Source organism: Fusarium subglutinans (genome assembly GCF_013396075.1).
Source record: "Fusarium subglutinans strain NRRL 66333 chromosome Unknown NRRL66333_c0000245, whole genome shotgun sequence".
In the NCBI taxonomy this organism is placed as follows: Eukaryota; Fungi; Ascomycota; class Sordariomycetes; order Hypocreales; family Nectriaceae; genus Fusarium; species Fusarium subglutinans.
Genome location: NW_023502308.1, coordinates 1 through 17,483, shown reverse-complemented (window position 1 = coordinate 17,483; position 17,483 = coordinate 1). Strand labels below are relative to the sequence as shown.

The following is a 17,483-nucleotide window of genomic DNA, read 5'->3' as shown; positions in this document are numbered from 1 at the left end:
CGGGTGAGGATGGATTTTCGGAATGGACATGAATTGGTTCGGAACGGGGGGGTCCCCAGAATTAAGAGATAAGATATGAAGCTGGAGGCTGGGATCACATAGACTACGGCTAAAATCCGGGGAGCATTGGCAAGAATCTCTGCATTAGCTCATTCGGAGCTCGTCGGCAAGTGGTGGTATACCGGATATACTGAGCTTCCTGACTGAGCTGAAGTGGTATCGTTGACATGGCAATTAACCGCTAGAAGTGTTTTACTGCTCTCGTGACTGAATTACAACATTGCTCGTACCTCCTTTTGGCGCAATAACTCCAGCCGAGGTGTGTGTTGATGATGGAGCTCGACCTCCTCAGGCCAATCGGTGACCCTTGCTCTAACCCATCAACAGGCTAGGTTCCCCTCTTTCTCCGCATTCTCAGTCTCTTCTACGCGTCACTTTCGCATCTCGTCCCATTGAATCGCGTTTTTGACTGGCTCCACCCAAGTTGGCCGATTCCTAACAAAAATCTCATTCACTGGTTGGAAGTTGGGCCTAAACCACATTTTAGCATGAGTGCACTCAGCATAGGGTAGTTTACTTACCCTCCATCCAGCAATGGGAGTCGGATCATGTAGAATTTACCCTTTGCGGCTGCTGGAATAGTCCAGAGTGTGCATCCACATGTACGGCAAAATTCTTTCTCTTTAGAACTTCCGCTCGATGTATCGGAGAGTGTGTACTTCGTAATGGCATCATCAGTAGAAGTGGAGACTTTGACATCCCGGGCCATGAATTTTCCAATCTGTCAGGTATAGGTTAGCTCGTCAATAATCTGTTACTCAAGAGTCTTTACCAGTTGATGGGTGCCACCAGACCCTATACAGCAATGCTCACAGAAGCATGACAGTACTGTGACTGGTTCCGATGAAATAGCGAACTTCACGTCCCCACAGAGACACTGCCCTGAATAAGGTGCTTGCATGTTTTTCGGATGACGTTTTGCTCGGTAAATAGGCTGTATAAAGAACACCTCATCTGTCTCAGGCATGACCTTCCATCACTTCAACTGTATTATACCATCCAGTATCTGAAAGTGGTGTTGCCAGACTCACTTACACCGGAGCCCCGGAAGCGGTAGTTTCGCGACTCCTTCCGGATTCCCTCCGGGTATGACGGTTTTTGATTCAAGTCTCGGACCCAATCCGAGGAACAGCTGACTATTGCCTAAATTAAGTGCACTCTAGGTTCCGGGTCTTTAGTGTACCGGCGCATTGGTAACGTTGGGTCCCGAGCCAAGGCCCAGACCAAGACCCGAAGTAGCGCCTCCGAGTTAGCAGAGGAGAGCTCTGGAAGTAACGAATGCAGGCGGAGCTGAGAATAGAATAGCAATGGATGGGCCTATTGGTACTTACGGGGAGTGAACCTATTGATGATCGATACTTGCATCATTCCGTGAACTCTAGCCAAGACGCGCAGCGAATTTCGGCTCTCACCTCATGGAATGTGTTAGGACAAGGAAGTGACTATCGTGATTATAGTAGAATTAACCTCTCTAAATCTAGGGATCGATAACAGCCTTTTGCACCTTCACCACGATGTCTCCGACAATATCGGCTGAAGAGACTCCCAATGAGAAGCGATATTCGCCCTCATCAATCACCAACTTCTTCAGCCCGGTATCGAAATGTGCCAAGTCTCTCTGTTTCACCAGAAGTTTAACCAACTTCGCCTCACCGGGCTCCAATTGAACCTTCTGGAAACCCACGAGAGCCTTGATCGGATGATCAGGAGACTGTTGAGCTGGACCAGCATAAACCTGCACCAATGTGCCGCCAGCTTGCTTTCCAGTGTTAGATACAGTAGCAAAGGCATACCAATCGTCACCCTCGCGAGAAACATTCTCCAGATCATATGTAAAAGTCGTGTAAGACAGGCCGTGGCCGAAGGGGAAGTTAACCTTCTCCCGAGCAAGTCGATCAAAGTGACGATATCCGACGAAAACACCCTCGGCGTAAGTAACCTTGAGCTGCCCATCCACATATTCACCAGGAAAATTTCCGTGCGCAGGGCAGTCCTCAATGCTCCTAGGGAAGCTCACTGGCAGTCGACCCTCAGGATTGACAGCTCCTGTAAGGACATCGGCGATAGAGTAACCGCATTCTTGGCCCGGGAACCAAGCTTGCACGACAGCGGGGACTTGCTCCAACCAAGGCATAGCGATAGCAACGCCAGTAGAGTTGACAACCACAGTGTTAGGGTTGACTGAGGCCACTGTAGATACAAGGGCGTCTTGTGTGCCCTTCCGAGGGAGATTGAAGCCATCTTGATCCCGACCTTCAGTCTCCCATTGAGGATCATGCCCGGTAAACACAATCGCGTAATCAGCAGCCTTGGCCACCTCAGCAGCTTCTCCGACAAGATCTGCATCGTGGTCAGATTCAAGTGAGAAGCCAACACGGACACCACTGCGACCTTCAAGAATGGTCAGGCCGATCTTGGTAGGCGGATCACTGCAGATTTTAAGGCGATAGGTCTTTCCTCCTTTGAACTTGTGGCGGAACTCAGGCTCTGGAGCAGCGAGGAACAGAGAGCCCATGGGGTCAGTGCAGTTGGCAGTCTGCTCATAGATGATCTCGCCATCAACATAGACTCTCGTAGGTCCCAATCCAGAGCAGGCGATGTAGTGCTCTCCTGTCTCGGCCGGCGTAAAGTCACCGACAATCTCAAGTCTCCTCCAGAGTGACTCTTGTGATCCCAGAGGCGAGTATGCAGAAGTTGGCTGTCCAATAGTAGATACGGGGTCAGATTCACCCTCCTTGAACAGTTGCCTGCTGAAGCCGGGTTTCCCATCAAGACCCACGACTTTACCGCAGAGACCATCAGGATGAATAGCAGGAAGTAAACGCTCGCGATGAGCGCCTCGAGCGTAAGTGAACTCGACGTCATCGCCAAGGGCCTCGTGCAAGCCCTGCCAGGGAGTGATCTTGCGGTACGCATTGACAGCGGCACTACCTCCTCCGTGAGCCATAGCGTCTTTAGCAAATCCGATAAGAGCAATCTTCTTCTTGTGAACCTTTTCTTTGGTCAACGGAAGGAGATCTCTCTCATTCTTCAGCAAGACAATACCCCGTGCGCCGGCCTCGCGGATCATGCTTCGCAGTTCGGGGGTATTAGTGTCTTGACCAAGAGCGACAGAGTGTGACTCTGCTTCGCGGGCCTTGAGCTTCAATGCCCACTCAACGACAGATTTGGCGCGCTCGTTGATGGTGGTTTCTGTCAACTCTCCTCGCTCAAGTGCCTCCTTGACAGCATCTTCCTTTCTTAGACGAGGAGGACCAGGCATCTCCAGGTCCAACCCAGCATTGAGCGCTGCAGCCACGGAATTCGTACCGCCCCAATCGCTCATCACAAGGCCTTTCCAGCCCCATTCACCGCGCAAGACCTCCTGCAGAAGCCACTTGTGCTCATCGCAATGAACACCATTGACATGATTATAAGCTGTCATGATCGCCCAAGGATTCGCTTCCTTCACAGCAATCTCAAACGGCCTGAGGTAAATCTCGCGCAATGCACGTTCATCGATGGTCTCATCAACAGTCGTACGGGCTGTTTCTTGCTCATTGGCCACGAAATGTTTTATCGTAGCTGATATACCAAGACTTTGAAGACCTTGTATGACTTTTGAGGACATTTTACCGGTGAGAAATGGGTCTTCACTGTAGCTCTCAAAATTCCGACCACCGAGAGGATGGCGATGCATACAGACTGTTGGACCGAGCATGCAGTTTACTCGCTTCCCTCTCGCTTCAGCACCTAGAGCCTTGCCAAATTTCTCGGCAAGGTCTAGGTCGAATGTCGCTGCGAGATTGCATGCTGCTGAGAAACAGGCCGACTTGATGTCGAGATCTGTTGCTGCTGAGCGAATTCCATTTGGTCCGTCGGCGGTCTTGAATCTATTAGTAAATAGTTCGAGAAGGCAAGAGATCGAACTCACCTTGATCGAAGGAATTCCCTTTTCTGGATAACCAACTGTTTCTGAGAAGTTCCGACCAGCTAAGAGGGAAATTTGATAGGAATTAGCTTAATTCGTGCTCTTACTGTTGATGGTGTAGCGTACCTTCTCCTCCAGCGTCAGTGACTGTATAATCGCATCAATATGCGTGTTTGCCATTTTGCCGTTGTATGCCTCGAAACTACTGGGGCAGGGACGGATGATGATACTTGCGAGTAATAAGCAAGCCCGGATCTGTTCTCTCTGACTTGCGTGCGGGTCAACGTCGGGGAACTGGATCGCTAATTTTGTGGAGGTTCGTAGGGGGAATATCTCCAGCTTGGGACTGGTTCAACTGGTAGTAAAGCATCCACCAGACTTTGACGGGCTTCGGTAAAGCGACAACGGAGACTAGACAATTGGTCAAGGCTCGAGTCATGAGCGAGAGTGAGACCAATCGGCTGAACGCTGCTTCGGAAGACATGACCGTAGACCAATGACAGCCTGGTCCGAAGTCTCGGAACGACTGGGAATAGCGTCGGATCCAGCCCAAACGCGTCAAGCCAAGATCCCATCAAACAAGTTGTCAATCTCTTCAAGCGTCAATGAACGCTCCAAGTTTCCCCATGGGGTCTCAGTTTACCACCGCGTGGGGTAGCATTGGATCTGCATTATCTTTGTCTGTTTTCGTTGGTTCAGATATAATTAACCTCAATAACCCTGGTGTTTTGCGTTTCTGGACATTCATCATCAGCCGCTGATTGACGTTGGAACATCTGACAAGACTATCGATCATCTTCAAGAGTCGTGGGCTCCTCACCAACAGAGAAGAAAGGTGCTGCCGCGGCTGCCGGCAATGACCTTGCAGCAGTGAGTTTACTCCCTGAGACGCGAATGATTGGCATTGAATGCTAACATCCTCGTCAGGTACTCCCCGATGATGCTCGACCTTGGTATCGCGTACCCCATCTCCTGAAGCTTAACCTTCTCCTTCTTATTCCTCTCGTGTCATCAGGCGCAATTGGTTATGATGGTATGTTCGTCGCGCGAAACCTTGAACCCCTTACTAACATGCACAGGATCGATGATGAACGGTCTTCAGACCCTCCCTCAATGGAGAGGCTACTTTGGACAGCCCGAAGGCGCCATGCTCGGTGCTCTCAACTCCGTATACCCAGCTGGAAAGGTCATCGCCCTATTCTTCGTCACCTACGTATGCGATCGATTCGGTAGAAAGACAGCCATGATGGTCGGAGCTTTGACCTGTGTTGCCTTCGCGATTATGCAAGCTGTCTCACAGAACTTGGAGACCTTCATTGCGGCGAGAGCTATCCTTGGTTTCTTCACCAGTTTCTTGGCCCAGCCTAGCCCCATCCTCATCACTGAGCTTGCCTATCCCACACATCGAGGCAAGCTTACCGCTCTGTACAACACATCTTTCGTAAGTACCCACTCTTCATACCCAAAGACATCCACTGACTTGACAGTACCTCGGAGGAATCATCGCCGCCTGGTGCACATACGGAACCTTCAAGATCGACTCAACATGGAGTTGGAGAATCCCCTCTCTTCTACAGGGAGCCCTCCCCTTCATCCAGCTCCTCGCCGTTTACTTCCTCCCCGAATCACCCCGATGGCTCGTCGCCCACGGCCGACGCGAAGAAGCCCGCAAGATCCTCGCCACGTATCACGCCGGCGGTGACGCAAACGCTCCACTTGTCAACTTTGTGATGGCGGAGATTGAGGGTGCTCTGACGCACGAAGCCGATTCCATGTCACAAAACTCTTGGCTCGAACTCGTTAGAACTCCCGCGAACAGAAAGAGAACCCTCATTGCCGTTGTTGTCGGATGGTTCGCTCAGTGGAACGGTATCAACCTCGTCAGGTATGTTGTTTCACCTTGACCCCGCGTTCACGTAACTGTCTGACGTCGCCTGTAGCTACTACCTTGTTCTTGTCCTCAACACGATCGGTATCACAGCTGCCAAGGAACAAACTCTCATTAACGGACTCTTGCAGATCTCGAATTGGCTTGCCGCGATCTTTGTTGGTGCTATGTTAGTCGACAGACTCGGACGTCGCACTCTCTTCCTTCTCTCAACTTGTGGAATGTTCGTGTCGTACATTATCTGGACCGCTCTTAGTGCTTCGTTCGACAGCACTCGAAGCCCAACTACCGGAAAGGCTATTGTCGGCTTTGTGTTCATCACCTTCTTCTTCTACGCTATTGCTTGGGCCCCTCTTCTTCAAGCGTACACTGTTGAGATCTTCCCGTACACCCTTCGCAGCCGTGGTGTCTCCGTCATGTACGTCAGCACATTCGTCGGTCTCGTCGTTGGAAACCAGGTCAACCCAATCGCCATGAAGAACATCGGTTGGAAGTACTACATTGTCTTCTGCTGCATTCTCGCCTGTCTCATCGTCGTTATCTGGTTCCTTTTCCCCGAGACAAAGGGTCATACTCTGGAGGAAATCCAAGCCATCTTTGAGGGAACCTCTCATGGAGCTCTTCATGCTGGCAAGCTGGATGATATTGAGCATGGAAGATTGGATCAGGATGCCAAGAAGGATAAGAAGGTTGACCAAGTTGAACTTGCTTAGGTGGGCCAAAATGAGGCCTAGATTTAGTAACAATAATAATAGCGGATGGCAACTATTCACATTTACTTCCTTTCCCGATCCGAGAACATTGATTAGAGCTCTAGGAGCGATGTTCCGATGGCGACTTGCCGACGTGTACCAGAGCGCAGTCAAAGAAGGAGTCAGAAGCCATCGCATGTAACATGCCGGAAGTACCATCGAACGAGTGATTGCCATGTATCCCTCGTACGGTACCACCACCGCTATAGGGGACGTCATTGAGCACGATCGATGGATGTACTATGTTTCAAACAACGATAGGCGAGTTTTCTGGTCGATTGTTTTCAGTGTGCTATTATTCTCGGAGCTGTACAGAAAAGGGATGTTTATTTCCTACCTTCTCATGAAATGTAAGTTGTAATCTTGCAAGAAGGAGTCCAATCATCTATAAATACTGGAGCCGACCCTGCATCCCTGGCGCTCATTCTAAACACATCCTCAACCAAAGTTGAACAGCCAGTCCACAATATAATCAGGCATTGATTCAGCATGAAGTACTCGGCCATTGCTCTTCTCGCCCTTGCCCAAGGCATTGTCGCTATCCCGTCCCTGCTGGGGCAGATCAAGCAGAGCCAGTCCAAGGTTTTGGTACCTGATCAGGATATATCGTCAGTCTCTCCATCTCAAACAACCCCATTATGTCTTCTACTCTCATGCTTAGCTCATTGCGGTCTATGAGATTGCAATCTTACTTTACTAACATGGAGTCACAGTCTTGCTATCAAGCTTTCGCAGGTACCTATGCACAGAGACAAGCCCCACGCTAAACACGATGATCTCTGCTGGCTCTTATGTGCTTCTGAAGAGATTCAATGCCCAGATGGGTGGGTAAGTCGATCCGCGCTTCTTTTGACTGTTGGCTTGCGCTAATTCAGAGAAAGTACTCTTCTCAACAGGTCAGATCACCTTATTGACCAAGTATGCTCAAAACTGACCTTGAAACTTAGGGCGATTGCTGGACTTGTTGCCACAGTTCGTAAACGCTACACTGAGCGGTCTCAAAGCAATGCCTTTGGGTATCATTGCCACCCAATAGTGCAGGCCTGAATACTGGCCATGAGAATTTCCCGCACGTCACTCATTTAGTTTGTCTTTTTTATTATTACTTGAAACAGTCATTCACTTGGTAAAACACAGTATGAAACCAGAGAGCTATAGCGCTACTCTTAGAAATGTTGGGATGTCTTACGCGCGCAACAGATCACATCTAGGTCAAGCACAGCCAATACTATAGCCTCAGTCTACTCGTCAAGAACTTCTTGTGACATGTAAATATATATGCTTAATTACTGAAATATCCGGATAATTTCATCTTCGATTATCTGACTGTGTGTTATGTGGTCCTTCGATACAGTGACATAACTTTACAAGCAAAACCGTCCATAACCATGCCCGTGAACAAGGTTCGGAAAGGAGCTAAGATCTCTTTGGTGGTATAAGGTTTCCACCCACATATCGAATTTCGAAGTTAGTCCCCGTGTGTCGTCCATTCTCGTGGCCACTTTGAGGCCAAAGATTTAATTTGACCTTGGTGAAGATGAAGGCTCACTGTAGGTCCTTACATAGATCGGTGCAAGTGTTATACTATTGGGGTTGAAGCCTCTTTCAAACCTTGAAGCTTATCACAGTTCATAACGATATTTGTGTTAGAGTTAGGAGAGAACAGATATGATAGGCTATGCCATATTAGCCTCAACTTTACAAGGCTTGCATGACACAAAGCTTGCATACTGTGATTTAGCAGAAAGGATGTCTATTATAGTTTAATATGAGTGGGGAATACTTTTGACTTGAATTTATCCTCGCACCTGTCTTTTATAGGGAGGCTGGACTCTTTAAAAATCGTATTTTCGCTTTGGTTTGAATGTATTTCTTCCCTTCTTTCATTCCCTGCCATTTGCAACGCTAGCGATTATACGATATGGCACGACTTTTAGAGTGCCATGCCCGCATCGGAAAACCTGGGCGTCGCTCTGAATGGATTATGAGATGGTTCAGGTGCGCCATAGAGGGGTTTGACACTATTGCTCGCTATATTTGCTACTGCAGACAGGGCCGTCCAGGACCCAGGAGTCGTGTTGTTGCCCTCTCTTCGTCGAATGCGGCATTACACAATGAGGACACACCCCGGGAGATGTTAATCCTACCAAAAAGGATGAATACAGCCCGCATACCCAATGAAATACTCGACACCATCCTCAGACTCCTTCCTCACAGCTCGCTGTATATACTCCGCCAAACATCACGAGGTTTCCGCCAATATATAGACCACGATCCTGTCTTTCGCAAGTTTCAGACCCTGAGCCGTCGGCATAGCACAGCGCAGGCCGCTGTTCGAGACAGTCGCGAGATATATGCTTCTCTGCTCCGCCAAACCCTATGCGATGGGTGCCGGGCCATAAGCACGGAGGAACTACGAGAAAGGCTGATATCCTTTTGTGAGCCGAGGAGGTGCACCGGATGCAAGAAGGACCATCCCGGAATATTCTTCCCAACAAATGGTAGGGAGAGAAACAAATGCGTTGGATTGCTCGGTCATTTCGATGTATGCTCTCACCTGAGACTCGAGTTTCAATGGAAGCTCCCCAAACCTTGGACCCAACACCGCACCTACGACCGCTGCATGGACAAATCGCATGCTTCTTTCGAAAGGACTGATGCGAATCCTGACCTCGTTTCACAGCAATACATCCCTACTATCGAAGTTGATAACTGCTATTATCCGGGCACCATCGCCAGGACCGCGACATTGACCTTTGAAATCAGCGGACCAAGCGAAAGGAAATCGTCGACTCGAGATATCATGAGAAGCGTCCTCCGAGATTGTGGTCACCTTTGTCCACATTCTTCAGCTGCGATGGAACTCTTGCTGAACAACTTGGAGTGCACATTTTGCTGCTGCGACTATTTTCCAAAGTCGATTCCAGTGAAAAATGATGGCTGTGCCAGTCTTTGTTACGTATGCTTTGAGTGCAACATAACATATGTCTGGGAACGCCCACGCAGCACGGCCAATAGGTGTTGCAAGAAGAGCGGTTTATTGAATGAGAATTCCTTTCGGTTACACATCAGTCGCCGGTGGAGATACTTAGATCCATTAAGTTTCGAATGGCTTCGGAGCATAGAATATGGGGATGCCGGGAATCCTGTTTTCACGGACAGAACGAAGCACATTTTGTGGTGTGATCAACCAGACTGTGGTACTGGGTCCAGCCAAAGATGGCTGAAGCTGATAAAGCTCTTCTCACACGTATTTGGATATAATCGGTGTAAGGACCTGGAGGCAAGCCGATTTGGATATCACTGTGGAACTCATACAGTTAGCTTTCCCAAGGCTTGTAGTTGGTCCTTGGAATACGACGCCTACGAGGAAGCAAGAAGAAGACTTCCAGAAGAAAACACGGACTCATCAATCTCGTGGTATAGGTTCTTCGCTGCTGGATTACGCTGAAGAGGTAACTCCAGGGAGAATGGATGTTGAGGTTTGGCTGGGTGGTGTCTTGAGTATTATAATACGTTTATGACGAAGATTTATACAAGACTCTGTCGGGATTATTTCATCAGTCTCTTGCCTCGAATACAAATTATGCGAGGAATTAGGGTTTCAAGAGTGTGCATGCATGGATAACCTAACATAAGCGACAAAGTCGTTCTGGCAATAAATGAAAACAAAAGAATTTCACCTTCCCGAGTAAGACGAGAGGTATAGGAATCAGCTGTCAGATCTGTTAACTGAGAATAGCTGTCTTGTAAAGCCAGCTGAGGCAATATATCAGCTGTCTATACAACTAAACAAGATATGATCATGTCTGGCGCACAGAGCTCTAAATACATTGCCAATCCATTTCCCTCACCAACCTTTTTCGCATGTTGCCAAAGCGACCAACTCATGTACTATATTTGAAGCAGAATGATCTCTCGCTTCTTTTAATTCTTTTAAGCCGTCAAAAGAGGGCATAATACCTGCTTCCTGGAAGTTGCAAACCCCTAATCTCTCCGCGGCTATAGACAGCATTTCAGACTCAAAGTCGCATGGAATAACATCTACATGCCTAACTAAGGAAACAATGTGATCAAACCTTTTCCGAGTCTCAAACGAATGCTTACCGATTAGTTCACTAGTTTGCGGCGGGGAACCTTCCCTTGGAAACAGAAAATCAATCAGCCTCTCGCAAGACCCTTGAGATGAGATGCGGTTGCAGATGAGATTGTCTTCATCGAAAGTGAAAATGAACCGTATGTCTGGTCTAGGGGGCTCAAGCTTGCCAGAGAAACGTTTGAGAACGGCATTTTCTTCGGTTAATGGCTTCAATTGGGAGAACAAATAAGCGATAAGAAAGCTTAGCTTTGCTTCTACAACAATAGAGGCATATTTATTCTCGTTGTGGACTCTGTTCGAATCCTTTTCCAGCATGACTCTGCCAGTGTTGCACGTTCTGAATACAATCAACGTCGCGTCATTCAGGTCTGGGCAGGTCACTGCCATGGTTGTAACCACTTTCGATACCAGTGTAGCGAGATCTCCGTCCTTGTAGCTGTCAAAAAAGGACGCTGTGATTGATAATCTTAGAAAGTTCGCGAATGAGCTGCCTCTAATGACCAGCAGCTCGCGGTGACTCTCTCGGCTCTTCGCCAGTCCTTGGTCTCTTATACAAGTGTGCGCATCAGCACCCATTGAGATAAGGGGTCCGATAAGTCCAAATGAAACTAGGCGTTTGGTAGAGGAGGAAATACCCATCTCGCAGCATAGCTCTTGGAGAACTTGGGTCGCAAGCTCTTCTGATGACGCCTTCTGTATTTCGTATAGGATGAATTTATGGAAAGAGGTATAAGGAACGAGGTAGGTCAGGAAGTGGCACTTGGGTTGCCAGGTACCACTGCCTGAAATTATATCCTCTGCGAAGAGCGATTGCAAGACTGGAAGCATTTCAGCTATCTTCGCGACAGCTGAAATATTGCTTTCCTCGCTCAGGCGCCCAATCTGGTCGAGAAAATAAAGCATCTCGGCCCTCACACCATGCTGGTGAGCCATGATGCGATGGAGACATAAAAGACCCTTGGCAGCACACGTCGCTATCTCGAAGCGGTTTACAGAGTCTTCCCGCAATATTGATCTTCCAACTTCCGTCTCGGTGAAGAAGTCATGAGCTGTGCGGTGAATGAAAGCCACCTTCTGCATGAAGAGGTCGTTGGGATCACACGTTGATATTCCCTTTCCCTTTTCTAGCCTTCCAATTTGTAGCAAACCACCACAACTGATTTCGATCCGATTTCTTGCCATATTGCAGATCTCCAGTACTTCCTTGAACTCTATCTTTTTTCCATATTCCAGGAGAGTTTCCTGTCTATCGGGCATCTCTGCAAATGCGATCTGTCCCAAGGCAGGTAGTGTGACACAAATATCGAAAATGTGTTCTTGAGGCCGGAAGTAAATCGCCTGCCAGTGGCTCATCAGAGTATACATAACATACCGAACTGCATCTCTTCTGTATACTGGGCTCCTTTCTTTCAAACGGTACCAAATGTCAGCATAAAGATCATGTATTTTGCTTGGTAACTCAGCAAGACGTTTCATGAGTATCTGCTCTGTGTCTCCGTTCTGTATACCGTCTATGAGGCTTCTTAAGACCAAGGAGAGCCACAAGAAGACTCCTTGCGATTTTCGAACCATTTCATCACATAGATATCGATGGGTCTTGATCGAGAGTCTCTTCGAAGAAAGCAAGGGATCCAGGCCCTTATGAACGTAGTTGCTCATCTCAGGCCTGGTAAGATCCTCAAGTAAAATGCTCCGAGCATTCAATCTCTCAAGCCATTGTACCACTGATGCTTCTGGTCGGCTAGAAACACAAATCTTAATGCCTGAAAACTGAAGAACCTCTTCAATCTCCCGCGTCAGCTTCCCAAGGCCATCATCATTCGCGACTTCATCGAGACCGTCGACGAAGACACAGATAGCATGGCTTTTAGCTTCCAAAATCTGGCGGAGAAGACTTTTGAGAGTTCTTGGAGACCAGTCATCATAGCTTTTGTGGAAGCCCGTATCATACAGGCCCATTGCAAGCTCCTGTAGATGCTCACTGCGAGCTAACAACTGGTGGATTAATGAACATAAAAATCCTTTAATGCTGCTTTGTTCTTTGCTTCCAATTTTCCAAAAGAAATGAGACATGATGACTATCTCAGGACTTTGATATTCAAGAAGTCGTCGGGTGTTTTTGTTATCGATCACAAACTTTATCAGAGTACTTTTGCCTGACCCAGGCTTTCCTTGAATACAGAATAAGGAGTCGCTAGACCTCAACCAGTTGATGAAGCTCGACCATGATTCTTCAATAATTCTCAATTCGTCACTGTCGATATCGGGGTCGCTATGGCTTGCATCATATCTGCTAGCTTCAGAGCTGGAGTGACTGTTGCCACCTATTGACAATACAGATCTCTGGTCGTGCCTCGTAACCTTTTCGTAAGATGCAAAGACTCGAGTAAAGTTGGCTTCATTCGAATCCAGCACGTCGTTATACCGCTTATTTATCTCTGGATATCTGAAACTTTGGAGAAATTCTTTGCGCTGTTCTTTAGTCGTGAAGTCTTCTTTGATCGCTCGCTGTACTTTCGAGACTTCCTGAACGATAAGGTCTTTTGTCGCCTTATGCTGAGCTTCGATGAATCTCTCTAGCCCGCAGAAGCCCTCGGATGCCTGGTTGATCAAAATCTGTATGTCTTCCTCTAAATCCGCGAAACTTTCCATCTGGAGATACTGCATGGCCTTATTTTGTGAACTAGACCTATCGTCAGCGATGAAACGCCTGAAGACTACTGCGCCTACAGGATATCAGATTGGAGAATTATCTGTAACTCCTGTTGGTCGTTTTTGAACCTAGCCTCCATCCGTTCGATCTTCTTGCGGTGCACCTTGGATTTGATCACATAAGCGACGGCTCCCATACAGTCGTAATTTTCCTGCTCCTTTTTCACAAAGTCTAGCTCCCCAAGCAGTGCTCGAGCAGAAGCGTGACATCTACTTGCAGTCTTTTGAACACGCCTTTCGGTATCAGAAAGCTTTTCGGAGGAGCCCATATCCCGATAACGTGCCTGAGTTAATTTACAGGCTTCTTCCAAGTTTTGGGCATGCTCCTTCAAGTCGCTCTCAGCAGTGCGCTCGCCATTGTGTACAGCCATGCACTCGGTTATCAACCCAGCTGATACATTGATCAGCTGGTAAACGGCGGCAAATGTGCCGACGATCTCCAATCCTGTAGCCATAGTGGCAAATGTTCGTGACAAGACGTCGGCGTGAGTCAATGACGGTATAATCGTTAGTGGGGAAAAGGGCGTGACGAGAAAAGTGCACAAAAAGGCTGGCAAAGGCAGGTTGAGACTGGCATTTGTCGACTGCGTTCTGCGCGGCCTTTCAAAACCATTTGATACCTGCACTGGTATCTAAGAGTCTAGGATTTCCATTTGTGGTCATCCTTGCGAGATTCCAAGCATGAATAGAGCTGTGGTCTTTGCGAGAATAGCCCCGAGAAGTGGTTGCCTGCAGACGAAAGAGCACAACATGATCGGCGACACGCGGCATTCATACACGAGCTCAGTAAACTTCGCGGCAAATGAAGATAACATCCCCGCTTGCTGGCTCAGCAATTGAAATCCTAATGACAAGCATGACATAATGGTTGCTAGTTGGTAATTGTAGGGAAAGAATGATCAAAGCATGCAAGAAGTTTCTTGATTTTAATCGTAGTACGCTAGACTTGATAGCAAATCAGCTCTAAGAGTATTTATCTAAAGGATAATGAACCTGAATAACAAGGGTACTCCATGAACCATCGAACCCTCAATTTCCCGTGAGCCACTTGGATTAGTTAGTGGTAAGTAAGAGTCCAGCCGTTTTCATGTTCATCTTGCTCAAGGTATACCTGTGAATCGCCCTTGGGATTTCGGAGTCCGACGATGAAGGAAACAGTCTCAGCGCAGTCGACACCCCCGACAAGGTGGACGTCTTCCTTACGGTCGTCCCAGAAAGAGAAGTTGGGGCCGCCAATCGATTTCTGATTGTCGAAGGGCTTGATGGAGTTGTATGTTACATTGTTCTCGGGGAAACCAGATAGAGGTCGTGCATCAGATTGTGCATCACTATTCTTGTCGAGGAATCTTCGAGAGTAGCGAGGTCCCTGACGCCAAGAGAGATCGCAGTTATTTGCATCCGCTGGGATGTCCTTGAAGACGATGACTTGTTCGACCTGAGACTTGTCACTCCAAGTCTCGAGATGAACGCCGTTGACCGGACCACTACATTCATCGGGATGCTCGGGGTAAATGTCGTATAACGTAGCAGGGACAATGGTCTTGGCCGAAAGTGATGATGCTGTAGCGAGCGGTTTGTCCTTCGCCTTTTCGGGAGTCCTGCCAGAAACAGGAGTGGATTTGGTACAAGGATCGTGGTCGAAACAACCGTCGTTGGTGTCACAAGAGTAGTACCACGTACCTGTCGCGCATTCAGTGGTCTGTTGGCGAGCGACATTCACGGGAAGGGTACTCGCAGCAGAAGCGAGATACACCAACGCTGTGACCATGTTGGCAATGGAAGGCATTGTTGCGGTGTGAGCTTGGAGGGCAAAGATGACGAAGCGGGGGTCGGTGAGTGAAGAGTTGCGAGCGCCGGTAGAGCTTTCAGGTATTGACTGTGAGTGTATTGGTGTGAAGATGCTTCGGGACTGTTGCTTGGAGGGTGTATAACCTTTGTCTTATAGAAAGTCTTCTTCTCACCTAAGGGCTATTTTAAACTGAATCACGAAGCGCATGCTTGGTAGAATGACAAAGTGTTGGCCAACCAGGTCATCAGCGGCGCATCACTAGCACATCGACGACTCTGAAGCTGTCTCGAATGCGATTATTTCTTCATTCAGAGCAACCAGGGTCTGGAGCTGCAGCGACGTCGGCTTAGTCGCGAACCTCTTGCCTGGGCAGCTTATCATCCTCCACTCAGTTCGTAACTGGATGAGTAGCAGCGCTAGCTGACAACTCAACCACAGTACTGGCGTGGAAATTCTGCGCGATTCGCCCATGTCGATTCTTTTTGGGGTGTAAGAAGACTAGAACATCAAGATCGTCGTCTTTTCTCAACACCCAACCTCAGGACTCCAATGTCATGATGTCCAGCCCGCACTGGCACCTTAACAACGACATAGCCTTAATCGGAACAATCATGAGGTAAAGTTCACGTTCTGTGGTAGCTATAAAGCATCAAAAAGCTTCACTGTACTTCTTGAAACATTTATATATGCTGCGGCCGTAACTGTATGCGATAGGTATTTTTGATGTCCGATTAACAGTATGGCGCTCGCTCTGTCCAGTCCATTATTTTTGCTAAGATCAACCCCTCATATCACCAGGCTTGAATGCAGACATGAAAACTCTCATAAAATTAGTTGTGTAAATTATAAATGTCTTCTGATAGACACGTGAAGCTTTACAGCAATTAGCAATCTCACTCTTATTAACGAAGACCAGTAAACACAAGGTACGGACGTCTAACGTCTGAATGAAGCATAATTTCAGCCTTAATCGCCGAATATTAGATAAGAATAAAATAATCCGTCATATAATCAGTCTGTATCCCTGCTTCTATAATAAAACGATGCTATCGAGTCATGTAGAGACGATTTATCGAGTCTTAAGCTGCACCAAAGACATCCTACCTCACACCAATATCACGAGATACATCGGAATTTCTTTTGGAGTGTTAGATTTAAAGTGATCAATTCATATCTCTCGGAACTTGCGCAAAGTAATTCCATCTGAGCCAGTCTTGGCTGAAGCCCCGAAGCTCGCCGCACGTAAGCCGAGTTTAGCTCAAAGCCCCGACTCTCGAATCCGGCAAGAATTGGGCGATCAGGTCGATAAAATACCCACTGTAACGGGATAATAAGTCCCGAAAAGGCCTCTCCGAGCACTTTTGTCTTAGGATGAGAGTAATACGCTATATCATGGACGCTTTACCTGTCTGATTGTGGCGCTGAGTAAGATTTGTTCATGGTATCACGTCTAGTTTATCATCAGAATCCTTAGAAGACCGGATGAACCAATCAGATCGATCGTCTAACATCATCAATCGGCTAACGGCACCACTTCACAGGTATAGTCGCAAATTTGGAGTGCTGATGCGTAACTCTTTTAATGTCTATTACTATAAGTTAGAGCGGGTGTCCTCGTTCACCTTTGGGCTCTATAGTCCACCCTCGAATTAGTGGAAGTGGCTTAAGCACATATACCAACATGACTGGACCCCAGATTTATACCCTCAACAGCGGCAAAAAGGGCGTTGAGGAGCATCGCCTCGACTATCAGCACATCACTTGGTTGCATCTTACGAAGACCTTGATCCCCGATAACATTAAGTCATATCTCGCCTCTCTTGGCCGTCCACCCGCAGTAGCCGATGTCGGAACCGGCACTGGGGTTTGGTTACGAGACTTTGCACCGGAAGTTCACCAAGATGCTCGTTTTGATGGTTTTGACATAGATGACTCGAAGTTCTTCTCTCCCGGTGAGCTTCCATCAAATGTCAACTTGTCATTTGGGAATGTCTTTGAGCCAATCCCTGACAATCTCGTGGGGGAATATGACTTGGTACACGTTCGACTTCTGATGCTCGCCCTAAAAGCCGGGGATTAGGTACCAGTTGCGAAGAATCTTTAATCTAAGTTCTATCTACTAATTTAAGCTCTTAGCTATAAGCCTTAACTATAAATAACATATCTAGCTAATAACTTAAATATTATACTATATTAACTAACTAAATACTATAGCTAAAGGCTAAAAAGAGAAAAACCTAAATTATAACTTTTTAGCTAGCCTTAAAGGTATA

At 47.6% G+C, this 17,483-nt stretch overlaps 6 protein-coding genes across 6 annotated transcripts; 3 read left to right on the top strand and 3 right to left on the bottom strand.

Moving 5' to 3' along the window:
* Positions 1-431: 431 nt before the first annotated feature.
* On the bottom strand, positions 432-4,150 carry FSUBG_12024 (beta-glucosidase; the record flags this gene model as incomplete). Its single annotated transcript, XM_036676771.1, has 9 exons — positions 432-531; positions 582-781; positions 833-855; positions 1,096-1,196; positions 1,244-1,350; positions 1,473-1,502; positions 1,565-3,925; positions 3,974-4,032; positions 4,078-4,150. The coding sequence occupies 9 exons, from the start codon at positions 4,148-4,150 to the stop codon at positions 432-434; spliced, it is 3,054 nt and encodes a 1,017-aa protein (XP_036532485.1).
* A 446-nt stretch (positions 4,151-4,596) lies between these two features.
* FSUBG_12023 (glucose transporter) lies at positions 4,597-6,571 on the top strand (the record flags this gene model as incomplete). The annotated part of the gene is made up of 6 exons (XM_036676770.1): positions 4,597-4,619; positions 4,774-4,840; positions 4,898-5,003; positions 5,050-5,411; positions 5,458-5,855; positions 5,911-6,571. 6 exons carry the CDS (start codon positions 4,597-4,599, stop codon positions 6,569-6,571), a joined length of 1,617 nt encoding a protein of 538 aa, XP_036532484.1.
* A 528-nt stretch (positions 6,572-7,099) lies between these two features.
* Positions 7,100-7,646, top strand: FSUBG_12022 (uncharacterized protein; the record flags this gene model as incomplete). The annotated part of the gene is made up of 4 exons (XM_036676769.1): positions 7,100-7,218; positions 7,346-7,438; positions 7,507-7,528; positions 7,584-7,646. The coding sequence occupies 4 exons, from the start codon at positions 7,100-7,102 to the stop codon at positions 7,644-7,646; spliced, it is 297 nt and encodes a 98-aa protein (XP_036532483.1).
* Positions 7,647-10,654: 3,008 nt separating this feature from the next.
* On the bottom strand, positions 10,655-13,876 carry FSUBG_12021 (uncharacterized protein; the record flags this gene model as incomplete). The annotated part of the gene is made up of 3 exons (XM_036676768.1): positions 10,655-10,662; positions 10,718-13,392; positions 13,440-13,876. 3 exons carry the CDS (start codon positions 13,874-13,876, stop codon positions 10,655-10,657), a joined length of 3,120 nt encoding a protein of 1,039 aa, XP_036532482.1.
* Positions 13,877-14,478: 602 nt separating this feature from the next.
* Positions 14,479-15,207, bottom strand: FSUBG_12020 (uncharacterized protein; the record flags this gene model as incomplete). The annotated part of the gene is made up of 1 exon (XM_036676767.1): positions 14,479-15,207. The coding sequence occupies one exon, from the start codon at positions 15,205-15,207 to the stop codon at positions 14,479-14,481; it is 729 nt and encodes a 242-aa protein (XP_036532481.1).
* A 1,684-nt stretch (positions 15,208-16,891) lies between these two features.
* Positions 16,892-17,290, top strand: FSUBG_12019 (methyltransferase domain protein; the record flags this gene model as incomplete). The annotated part of the gene is made up of 1 exon (XM_036676765.1): positions 16,892-17,290. One exon carries the CDS (start codon positions 16,892-16,894, stop codon positions 17,288-17,290), a length of 399 nt encoding a protein of 132 aa, XP_036532480.1.
* Between the last annotated feature and the right edge of the window lie 193 nt (positions 17,291-17,483).